At 38.6% G+C, this 12,344-nt stretch overlaps 3 protein-coding genes across 3 annotated transcripts; 1 reads left to right on the top strand and 2 right to left on the bottom strand.

The window, feature by feature from the left end:
- Positions 1–1,042: 1,042 nt before the first annotated feature.
- On the bottom strand, positions 1,043–3,615 carry SMSr (Sphingomyelin synthase related). The gene is made up of 3 exons (XM_011309074.1): positions 3,023–3,615; positions 2,293–2,846; positions 1,043–2,112 (listed from the first exon to the last, which is right to left on the bottom strand). The coding sequence occupies exons 2-3, from the start codon at positions 2,596–2,598 to the stop codon at positions 1,096–1,098; spliced, it is 1,323 nt and encodes a 440-aa protein (XP_011307376.1). The 5' UTR covers positions 2,599–2,846; positions 3,023–3,615; the 3' UTR covers positions 1,043–1,095.
- Positions 3,616–4,261: 646 nt separating this feature from the next.
- Positions 4,262–11,739, top strand: Sec63 (translocation protein Sec63). The gene is made up of 3 exons (XM_011309073.1): positions 4,262–4,680; positions 8,730–10,693; positions 10,826–11,739. Exons 1-3 carry the CDS (start codon positions 4,557–4,559, stop codon positions 10,964–10,966), a joined length of 2,229 nt encoding a protein of 742 aa, XP_011307375.1. The 5' UTR covers positions 4,262–4,556; the 3' UTR covers positions 10,967–11,739.
- LOC105269080 (uncharacterized) lies at positions 4,980–8,421 on the bottom strand. The gene is made up of 4 exons (XM_011309071.1): positions 8,042–8,421; positions 5,947–7,677; positions 5,601–5,724; positions 4,980–5,521 (listed from the first exon to the last, which is right to left on the bottom strand). The coding sequence occupies exons 1-4, from the start codon at positions 8,236–8,238 to the stop codon at positions 5,369–5,371; spliced, it is 2,205 nt and encodes a 734-aa protein (XP_011307373.1). The 5' UTR covers positions 8,239–8,421; the 3' UTR covers positions 4,980–5,368.
- Positions 11,740–12,344: the final 605 nt, after the last annotated feature.

Below are 12,344 nucleotides of genomic sequence, written 5' to 3'. Positions count from 1 at the left end.
GAGAATGAGGGGATCAGACTATTTTAGACAGGACTAGAATAGTTTTAGGAGGGCAGGAGGGAATGATGCTGTGTAGGCGAAATTAGACTAGTCTGCCACACACAGAGAAACCTTCAGTCCTCATATATACAATAATTTTCCTACTGGAAATTACCCCTGATAATTTTCCGAGGAAACAAAGTCTTCTAAAAAATTTGCGGTCTCAATTGTTGTTAATAAATTATTCCCAGATAAAATCCATAACAAAAATGATGGGTACGATTTATTATGTTCATTTATTCCGTGAATTCTGGTTATTTATTTGATAATTTGATGAAACTCGAGGGAATGGCAATTTCGGCTTAAAGGGGGCAGACTCGTTAAGCCCTCGTTTTAATAAATATCCCCCTCACTCCATTTATCCCCTCACCTGGTGATTGGAAAGCCGATCTATGGATTCCACTGGGCAACCTGCTGTGTCCTCCAACCGTACATGGCTAAATATATTCCGAAAGTAAGATACTGATCCATGTATCAATTGATTAACATTAGAAAACGTTCACGTTCATCGTGTACCCATGTTTTTTCGGTTTTTCCACGTTTGGATGAAAAAAACAACACACCGCTGACAAGACGATGTTGAGAATTTTTTTTCCAACGATAAATTTATGGATGGAATAACCAGGTAGATGACATCTTCATTACCAAACGTGGAAATTCCATTTTTCCCCATTTTCCAGTAAAAATATATTCTAATTTCACCAATATATGATCGAAATGATTTATTTACAAGAATATAAATCGCCACTGGATAAAAACAATTGATGGTGTATTTTTTTCTATCATTTTTATTACATAAATTACGAAGTCATGAGTTCATTTATACATTATCTCTTCCTTGAATAAATAACTAACTCAATACTTGTCACTCGTCAATAACCAGTCGTTGTGTACAAAAATATTAAATTCTCGTCAAATTTGCTCGTGTAACGAACAGAAAAGATAAATAACCAACAAAGAAGAAAAAGAAATGTTTTTCAATAAAAAATAACGAACCAATTAATAATAATTGTATTAAATTAATTTAATAAATAACCTAATAGGCACAACGAATTTTCATAATTTTTTCTTGTTGTCCTTACTAGCATCGAAATGAGTCTTCTGCATCATTTTTTGTTTAACGAATGAACAAATATCCCTGAAAGTGCAGATGATGTTGCAGATGATTTTTGATGGTGATTCGTACTCGTTGGGAACAATACCATCGACTGATGATTCGAAAAAGCTGAAGAGGGGAAACCAGATTCTGGTCCTGTTGGAGTCACGCTGCATGAGGGCCTGATTGTTGGCGAGGGTGTGATAGTACAGAAATAAACGTGAGGTGATGTAGAAGGCGACGAATACATCGATGGAGTAGTGCTCGTGGGCAGCCAGAATGAAGAATATCCCAAACATATTGAGCATCCAGGTGAAGGTGTGGAGAAAGTACATCGTCCTGGGTGTGTATTCAGTTATAAAAAAATTCAACATTGTCAGTGCAACGGTGTGTCCACTGAACATGTAATCTCCACAAGTTCTCACACCCTGGATGGACATGCCAGCCCCTCTCCAGATGACATACGCCATGGATATCTTATTGTACAGCTCTCCATAAGCTGTTCTAGCCCAGGGATCATCTGGTGTCGCTCTGGGTTGACACTGGAGATGAGCACCAGGTACTGACAACGAAGTTATTAACATCGTGACACATCTGAGGAGGAAGACAGTGCCAGATAACGCAAAGAATCTCCTTAGCAATATAAATCTGTACTTATGTACAATTAAAACAGCTAGCCAAATGGCAAATAATAGTGTCCCCGTGACCTCGCACATGTCAAAGGCCCAGGGAATGTGGGGCACATTGTCCAGAAAAATATCCGGGAGAGGTGGATATTTCTTCATGTCAGGAACTCGATCATGAACTATCACCATCACGAAGGCAGTTATCCACGTCACGATGAACAAATATCCAAGGCTTATCACTGTTTTCCAGATCTCCGGGGGTAAGTGGGATGCATGACCATCATCTGACACCGAGGCTGAGTAAAACTCGTGCTCTATTGAACTCTCGTTATTAGATGTTGTGCTCGGCAACTAAAAAATCAATCGTTCGTAATTAAAAATTCATCTGCGTCATTATCTCAAAAACTATCAGATTTACGACAAAACGTCATATTAAATAATATGTAGAAAATATCATTCTCTCAAAAAAAAGTTCTATAGCTTATTCCTCTAGAACCCCTTGTTAACGAGATAATCCCAAAATTATCTCACCTCATGTCTCTGCTGGCTGTAAAAATTGCTAGAGAAGAACTCGATCTGCCCTAGATCAAAGAGAACCGTGACATTGTCCTTCTGAAGTTTCTTGATGCTGATGTACAGTCTCTTAATCTCCCCAATTTTTCCTAGATTCATTCCCTGTCCCTTGAGATCGTCCTCCCTAAGTGTCAGCAGTGCTTTTCCATCAATATCATGCGCTTGAAACGTAGGAATAACTCCAGAATGTCCAGTTTCCCTCAGCCACAGCACCACCTCCTGATTGCTCCACTCTGCCACATTCTTCGGCAGTTCCTTTGACATTTTAAAAGCCCCAGACCCTCAATTTAAATAATCAAAATCCCTCCTGCCTCTCAAAAACTCATAAAACACCTTCTGACACCACGTATCAACACACGAATCCTCAGATGATTGCACTTGGAGTAATTCTCTTGTCTACTCGACATTCTTCAAGGTGGGGGATTTAGTTACCGAGTACATCAGCCCATTGTTCAACCGATGTATCACCAAAACAAATGGCAACGATGTTTGTTATCAAATCGATGACTAATCTGCAACAACGAAAACTATAAGATCACTTTTTTCCATTATCTCGATAACTCAAGGACATCCGGCATTCAGACCCACCCATTTCATTCCCAGGAAAATTCTCAATGAAATCCATTAGTTCCCTGTCAATTTTGCCCCAGGGGTTACTGAAAAATTGATAAGATAAAAAAATACTGACCTCGACGACTGAAACTCCTGTTGTCATGGGAAACTGGAGATAATGGAGTTCATGATCTAAGGGGTGGAGATCAAAAATTTCTCTGGGAATTCGATGAGAGGGGTTTTGCACCCCTGACACTCACGGTTATCCAAAAAATGAGGAATCACTGGTGTTTTTGAGGTTTGGAATTCCGGAAATTCGGGGATTTAGTAGTGATTTTCGAGGGATATGTAAAGAATTAGTGAGCACTTGTCAAAGTCCGGAGAGATAATTTCCATGTGGTGATAACGATCGGTGATAAGGGCCTCTTCATAAAATTGACTAACGATTTCCGAAGTGCAGCTTTGTTGAGATTTTAGCAGTCACTAGGACGCGATTGGAATTGATGATGAGGTCGATGGCTTCTTGGTGTTATCAGTGAAGAATTTTGTAATTTATGACCGACTCTTTATTGATAAGGGGATTAATTCAATGGGGATAATGAGGGGGCACGTGTGACGTATCATGTTTAATTTATGAGTGGTGAAATTGATGGGGGACGAGGGTTTTTGTTTGGAATTAGAGATGAGGACGGACATGTGGAGTTGACGTTTTCGTTGACGATTCCAACGGTAGAGGGTGGATTATCGGATAAAACAGTCATCCACGTGATTGACAGGTAATAAGACATTCCTGTCAATTTGTTAATCATCTTCGATACCTTTCCAGCTTAAATTCACTTTTTAAAAATACGTTTTCGCCTTTTGTCATTCTCTTCAAAAGTTTATAATAAACGCATGAAAATGGTCACACAACCTTGAATATACGTGATTCATTAAATAATGACATGTTAATCCTCCTCAATTAATAATTTTCGAATTTTCAGTTGTAATCGCTATTCAAAAATTCTAAAATATACTATTAATGAAATTATATTTTTATGATGAGCGCGTTGTCTAATGGGCAACGTGCTTGGCTGGCACGCGGACGGCTAGGGTTCGATCCCGCCATCAATCATTTTTTTTTTATCAAAATAATTCCAATTTTTTTTTTTAATGGCTAATCGATGGAAATATCGTTTAAAAACACAGCATTGCAATAAAAACTCGGTTAATATTAATGAAAAAAAAAAACACCCCAGCATTAGGTGTAGCGCACCCTCTCTCTTGGCGTGAGGTACTACGATGCCTTTGGAGTCATTCAAACCCCCAGAACTGACCCTCTACTTTAGTCAATCCTCTTTGCGTCATTGCATGCCACGTACATAAGGTCAATGAAACCCGGTAAACGGTAGTTTCAAGTGGTGAGTTGGCAATCTTGCAATCATCGTGGTTTACCATCCGAATCCCTCCCTAACCTCTAAACTTACATGTTTTTACTGAATTTTTCCATGTTGACGGGGGGGAAATAGAAAAAATATAAATCATCGTTGACTGATTGAAAAATTTGTACGAATAATCGCCAGCGTCGAGTGAATTCAAGTACTTATACACTCAGTTGAACATTAAACGCATGTACTTAGTACTAGTGGAGCAGATATTTATGAGTAATTGGATAAACATTTGAATGAGTTATGAGTGGACAGAAATTTCAGTACGACGAGAGTGGTGGAACGTTTTTCTATTTTCTACTGTCATTTCTTGCGCTTATTCTTGTACCTGGGACTTATTACCTCTGGCCACGATCACCTAAACAAGGTAAGTCGAAGATTTTTTTTATATCGAAATTATTGTATTCCTTTTAAGAGAGAATTCATGAATTCTTCCGTTTTAATGGAAAAATTATTTTTCTATTTTAGTTCTATTACTCGGAGATATTGGAATTGTTTCTTTGAATCGTTCAGAATTTTTTGAGTTTTTTTGTGCAAAAGAAAAGTCCAAGGAAATTGGAGAAATAATTGTTTCACTGTTTCATCTTCATCTAATTTTTTTTTAATATTTTGTAATGATTTTTATGGGTTCTGTGGAATAATTCAGGGTTGTGCAAATAATTTCAGTGTTCATAAACATCTTTTATTTTTTCAAACATTTTTTCCTTTCGAAACCGATCTTATGAATCAATATTTATACAGCCTTTCCTCATCGCTTACTTTCCTCCTGATGGACTTCAAACTTTATCCCAACCTCAGTGTGAATCTTATCATTTAACATCCGTAAAAAATCATAAAAAATTCCACTCGATTCCCGATAACTCTCACTCCTCAAATAATTACCTGAAATCCCACCCACTTCTCCATAATAAATTCCATCTCTTTTGTTATTAAACTATTTCAAACACTAATATTTGAATCATCTCCAAAACTTCCTCACAAGTATAAAAAAGTTGAATTAAAAAACAGATAACACAAATAAATAGTCAAACGATTCCCCAGCCGAATCTTCACGTCTATTTTGCATTCTGCAGTTTCTTCAGTCTCTTACCCACAGCCGCTTGAAATTTTGCGATAGCCGTAGGATCGTCTGTATGATCCCGGTAGTTCCATCTCAGGATGTTGGCATAGTGATTCGTCAGGGACTTAGCAGAATGATGAGAGAGTTCCTAAAGAAAATAATCCCAAGTGTAACTTTCCCTTCCCCAGTCATCCCCAAACACTTGATTGCATCTACCAAATACTCACAGGAACCCCGATCCTCTGAAGTTCTTCCCACGCTCTCAATGCAGTCCCTTTATGAATCATATCATAATCTATTAATGCCTGGATCATCGCCCGATCCTCATCTAATGTGAACGGCTTCCTGCGACTGCGAAAAAAAAAATTACCCCACAATTTCCATCAGCCTCCACACGCCATTAACATTCCCTTGATTATCTCGATAACACGGGGACACAAAAAAAAATACACATAGGACTTTTTTGTAGTTCTCGAAATTCTCCACAAAAAAGTCTCATATCATTTTTTCCAGAATCCATCCCTCCCCGAGATAATCCTAACTGAAAGAAAAGAAAACTTAAAAAAAACTCACACTGGGCTTCTGAAATATCGTGGTGGTCGGGCACTTCTTGGATTTACGGGTCTATTCCTCAGAGAATTCTTTCCTCCAGGTTCATTTCTGTTCTCCATGATGGCAAGTCTCGGTTCCATCCAGTCATTGGCCTTGCGCCACTGCTCCTCCGCTATATCCTCATAACTAGCAACCTGCAGGGTCTGCTCCCTTCGCCCTTTCGAGAATTCAGGGCCCTTTCCTCTGCTCGTACTGGTTTCAGCATTTGGCCCTCTCGTATTATTCTCCAGGGATTTTTCTCCTTCATTTCCTTCATCCGAGTCCTCCGAGTCTATATCCAAGAATTTCTCCACCTTGCGCTTAACAAATGTGTCTCTCTGGGGAATCGAGCTCATGGAATTCGCTGGAGGACGATGAGAGGCTCTCCAGCTCTCACCTCCTTTCGTTTTAATCTTTTTCCCTCGATTTCTTCCAGATGAATCACCCTCCAGCTGTTCCAGAACATCTGGAGAAGAACTCTCGACGCTTATAGATCTTCTAATTCTCTTTGAATTTCTGGGCGAAGATTTTTCCTTCGTTGTCTCTCTCTCATTATTAGTTTCATTAACTGGAGGAAATTCTGGAGAAACTAAATCGATGATGGCTGGAGAATCATTAGGATTGTTTCCTACAAGTTGTTTCTGGGATTTTTGAGTTTTCGTTCTCTCTGGAGTTACTGGACTCCCTGGAGAATTTAGAATTCTTTTCTTTTTTCTGTAAGGCCTGAATAAAGGTGAATCATCGGAGGCATGACCTGGAATTTTGGAATTTTCAGCTCCATTCGATCCTCCACTGCCGGAGGTGCATTCTGACGCGTACGGATGATACCCTCCGGGCGTTGATTTTTTGTGCAAAGTCAACTCGTCTCTCGGTGGGCCCTGAAATTCTCCAGCTCCCTCGAGTGGATCCTGGAGCGTCGAGTGCTCATCACTCATGTCCATCTCCTCGTGAAAAATTTCTTCTCTTCTCACCTGTAATCCTGATAATTCCAAAACACAAATTGCATTGGTTGTCCCTTTGCATCGCCTCGGCGGGGTCTCGGGAATAATTTGACTGTCAGATATTTCCTCTTGCGAGGAATGAACTGGGGATAGACAGGCCCGAAGCATCGGCTTGAATTTCTCGGAACCTGGAGAACAGACTAATGGAAAATTCAGAGCATCATCAATTTGTGAATTCGGAGAAACGCGCTCATATTTTCTGAGGACTTTTGACTCGATCCTCGGTGAGTCCTCTCCAGATCTCTTACACTCAGATTTTCTCTCCGTTTTAACCAGGGGATCATTTATTCCTGGAATTGTTCTATCAGGGGCTGGAGAGTTTTCTCCACTGCTTGAAGAAATTTCAGTTCTGATATCTGTTAGTGGAAGCGGAAGGGATTTTGACTCCTCTTCTTGGTGTCCATTTGACTCTGAAGATGAGGAAGAGGAGAGATCCGAGTCGGATGCTGTAGCGTATCCCTTTTGAATTTCTCGCAGCCGCTTCAATTTGTGGGAAACTCTTTTTGGTACTTTATATCTTTTGTATGTGGGCAACATTGATGAGAAGAAATGGACGAAGAGGGACCAAGCCCGATGGGGCAATATCCCCTTTTGCTCGAGAGAGAGCCATATTGATATGCACAGGGCATGGTCGACTGAGTTCGTACTTATGAGGTAATTTAGCATCAAGTTCTCATCCTCGCTGGTGAAATCCTTCTCTGGCGGAGGTGATCTGCGAGAATTTCCGACGTAAAGCGAATCACCCCAATTTATTTTCAAATATATATTTCAAATCCGTGGATTTTTTCCAGATTTTCTACTTAATAAATTTATTACCTCTTTACTCTTATGTTTTCTTTTATTATATTATTATTTAATTTTATTTTCGGGAGAATGTCAATGAATTCTTATCATTAGGAATTGTCAATTGATTATTATTAATTTTAAATGAAAATTTGAAGAAAAATCTGAAAAATCAGTCGAATAACAGGTGTTTTTGGAGGATTTTCTATTTTTTTTTAAATTAATTAGCGTGGTGGTAGAAGGCTCGTAAAATTAGTGAATGAATAAGGCAAATTATTTATTTATTTACTCACGTTCTCAGGACTTTAGGGATCGTCTTCTTATGCTCGTGAGGACATTTTCTCTTTTTCCTGTGGATTCTCTGATTTTCTTTTCTATCAGAATCAGAATTTTCAGTGTCCGGCTGATGTGGACGATAATTTTGTAAAGAATGTCCCACTTCTCCCTTACTCGTTGTCGGTTTATCCTCATTAACCTTGTGATTCCCCATTTATTTATTATTTTTTATTGATTATAATCAATTGAAAATTTCTTTAATCTTTTTATTAATACATCGACCCCCAAAATTCTGTTAAATTCCAGGTTAGATTCCCATATGGCGTTCTTCACTCGATGATGCTTCTTTTGGCGGTAAAATCCGCGGAAATGGCGACTCGCGGGACATTTGAAATTTGTGATGATCGGGTTTGCGTTTTCCGAGTTTCGAATGTTTCAGATTCTAAAGATAATAGTCTTGCAATTATTAAGTAAAACAAAAAGAATAAATACAAATCAAAATTTAACTAGAGAAAGACAAAAATTGAAATTTCTGGATATTTATATATTTTTATTTTCACTTAATACCACAAATCTCAAAATAATCCCACAAAAAATCCGAATCCCTAATGATGACTATTTTATATAAATATAAATTTAATGCATTTAAACAAATCAATAAAACGATAAAAACTCGTAATGAGGGGATATAATTAATTTATCCAGATCCAGATCAGTTATCGAGGAAATGCAGATGTCCAGACTGCCAGAGGAAGAAGGAGATCCTGGCACAGCAGAATCCAGGAAAGACGACAAAAACAATTCTCATAAAGGCCTTCATAATCGTCTGCTGGATATTCCTAGCTTTGCTAGCCTACAAGGTCTCCCAGTATGACGCGGAGATGGCGAATTTCGATCCCTATGAAATCCTCGGAGTCTCATCAGGTGCATCAGAGCGTGAGATAAAGCGTTCATACCGTAAACTCTCGCTGATTCTTCATCCGGACAAAGAGACAGGTGATGAGAAGGCTTTCATGAAGCTGACAAAGGCTTATCAAGCCCTGACAGACGACGAGGCCCGCTCCAACTGGGAAAAATACGGCAATCCAGATGGTCCAGGTGCCATGTCCTTCGGTATAGCTCTTCCCTCGTGGATCGTCGAGAAGAAAAATTCAGTCTGGGTGCTGGGACTGTACGCAATGGTTTTCATGGTGGCTCTACCCACTGTCGTCGGCATGTGGTGGTACAAGAGCATTCGTTACACTGGTGATCAAGTTCTCCTCGCTACAACCCACATGTACTACGGCCTCTTCAGTGGCACCTGTACAACTGTTTTAAAACGTGTAATTATGATTCTTGGTGCATCCTATGAGTTCTGCAAGGGTGCAAACGCTGAGATTATTGAACGTCAGTCTGACAACGAGGAGATGCCATCGCTCATTAAAAAACTTCCCAACCTGGGGGAGAAAAATAAAGAGCCACCTCTGTGTCATATGTACTCGATCAAAGCTCGGGCTATAATTCACGCTCATCTGTCGAGAATTCCCTTGAATCCCCGGACCCTCGAGAAGGATCGTCAGTACATCGTGAAGAAGTGCCCTTATCTCATCCAGGAGATGGTGACGTGTGTCAATCAGCTGATTCTTCTTGCCTACTCTGGACGACTGCCACTTCTCCCAACTATTCACACTATCGAAAATTGTATGAAACTTTCACCGATGATTGTCCAGGGCTTTTGGCAATTTGCCAATCCTCTGCTGCAGCTGCCACACATCGAGGAGGAGCATCTCAAACATTTTCTCGGTAAGAAGAAGAATGTCAAGACACTCCAGCAACTGGCCCAGCTCAAGGGAAATGAGAGGAGACAGCTCCTCCGAATGCTGAGTGATGAGCAGTATGAGGATGTAATCAGGGTCCTCGGTAATATGCCTTATGTTGATTTTAAAGTGCTGTCTGAGGTGGTTGATGATGATAATCCAACAGTTTACACAGCTGATGCTGTTGTTACGGTTACGGTGACACTCACCAGGAGAAATATGAGAGAATTGTTTGGGGATGAAACAGCCAAGGAGAAGACTGTTGATGAGGGTGAGGTTGAGGGTGAGGAGAAGGAGGAGAAAATTGAAGCATCCATGAAGAAGACGTCCTGGTGGAAGCAGAAGAAGGGGGCAAAGTCGAAGATTGATAAGAGGAAGAAGCAGAGAGTATCCAAAAAAACGGTGCCCAAGGGAAAGAAGTCTGTTGAGGAGGAGAGTGAGAGGGAGCGGGAGAGTGTGGGTGGTGGTGATAATGCCAAAGAGGAGAGCTCTGATAACTCTGAGGGGGAGAGTGAGAAGAGTGAGGAGGAGAATGGCAAGGTCAAGGTCAATCAGGAGGATGATGATGAGGAGTGGGAAAAATTTCAGCAGAGGATAGCTAAGAAGGAGAGGGTTCTTGAGGGTAGGAGCAATGTTTCTCATGAGGTTCACTGTCCACTTTTTCCCGATGTCAAGCAGGAGTACTGGTGGGTCTATATTTGTGACAGGAAGTCTCATACTCTCATTACTACGCCCATTCATGTCACTGGGCTTGTCGACACCGAGGAGGTACAGCTCAAGTTTGCTGTACCTAGCTGGAAGGGTTTATTCACTTTCTCTGTGTGCCTCAGGAGTGACTCGTATCTGGGGTTCTACCAGACTCAGGATATTAAGGTATTTTTAATATTAATCATTTATTTTGTATTGTTAATGAATTTTATTTACTCCAGTATTTTGTAGAATTGAAACAAATGTCCATTGTTTATTGTGGTCGATTGTTTAATGGAATTAAACTTTTTTTTTAAGCTGGATGTTATAGAAGCACCAGCTATACCAACTCAGCATCCACAATGGGATATTTCCGATGAAGAAACTGCCGAGGAGAATGATGCAGTTGACGAACATTCCGAATACACCACAGATGAGGATATCAGTGACAATGAATGATAAAAACACCAAATTACTTAATTAATTGAAGATAATTCAACGATGAAGTGGTGGAATTGTTTCATGAATCCTTTTTTTTTTTTTTGTAAATGCATATTTTCATGACGTACGGGTTCACGGAAAAATATTATCGAAATTTTTTATTAACTTTATATTACATTTATTTTATTAACTTCATATTAAATTCACCGAGAAAAATCTCGGGGAAAATTTTCTTTAGAATTGTCCAAATTTTCACGTTCCACCACTTCATCACAATTAATAACCAGAATTAACGAGTTAAAGTCAAATAAATCAACTAATTAAGCACCCCAGCTGATCAAGAAAATCAGCCAGGCAGCTCCTCAAATTTTTTTATACTAAGAAATAAATTTTTGAAATTAAATGAATACCCGAATGAGTGGAAAAAATTCTGAATTCAATCTAGATCTAAAGTGAACTTTTTTATGCAAAAAAAAAATCTTCAGACAGACTAGTTACTTAATGAAGTAGAAGTGTGTGTGTTACTCCGGAGAATAATAATTATGAAAATATAATTATTATAGTGCGACTGTGCATAATAGTGAAACTAAAAAATTCATAGATTGATCACGAAGAATTATAAAATGATACATATTATACATTATACATACTATATTTATTTTAACAATTGTTGCTCGGTACGATTAACTGTAGGGATGACTACATGTGCACAATCTTTTTAATAAATTATATTGTCTATGAATTAATCATAAACTCCACTCAATGAATTTTTTTCTGTTTATTCTTCTATTATCGATAAAAAAAATAATTATTCTTTGATTGAAAAAGGGAGGGCCTTAATTGATAAATTAGAAATTTTTGTGATTAGTTGATAAAAGATGAATACATAAAAATTTAATTGTTAAATGAATTATGAGTTTTATTTTCTTTTCAAAATGGAAAAAAAATTTCAGTGTTATGTGAGTGATTTCTCTCGAGATTCTCATTGAGGCCATTTTTTAATTCGTGATCGATTTCCATCGCTTTTACGTCTTCTGGATTTGTTTTTGTGTTTTTTTTTTGTTGAGCAATTGAAGGAAAGTTTCTGGGGACGAGTGTTCAGTCATCTGTGCTGGGTATTGGTCCTGAGAAGTTGTCAGTTTATTTTCAGATATACGAGAAGGTGGAAGAATTACTAGAATGATCAGAGTAATTAAGAATTTATTATTTAAGACTCTGAGAAATTATGGGGAAAATTGTGGATAGATTATTTTGATAACATTTCTGTTTTAGGTGTGGAAAATTATTTTTGTGATTTTTCTGATGATTTCGACGATGGCCAGCACTTCTGAAGGTAAAAATTTTGAAAGGAAAAATTCTTAATTCCAGAATACCTGACGATTGATATTTTTTTTAC

This window comes from Fopius arisanus, unplaced genomic scaffold (assembly GCF_000806365.1).
Source record: "Fopius arisanus strain USDA-PBARC FA_bdor unplaced genomic scaffold, ASM80636v1 scaffold00064, whole genome shotgun sequence".
NCBI lineage: Eukaryota > Metazoa > Arthropoda > Insecta > Hymenoptera > Braconidae > Fopius > Fopius arisanus.
This window is presented reverse-complemented; position numbering and strand designations above follow the sequence as displayed.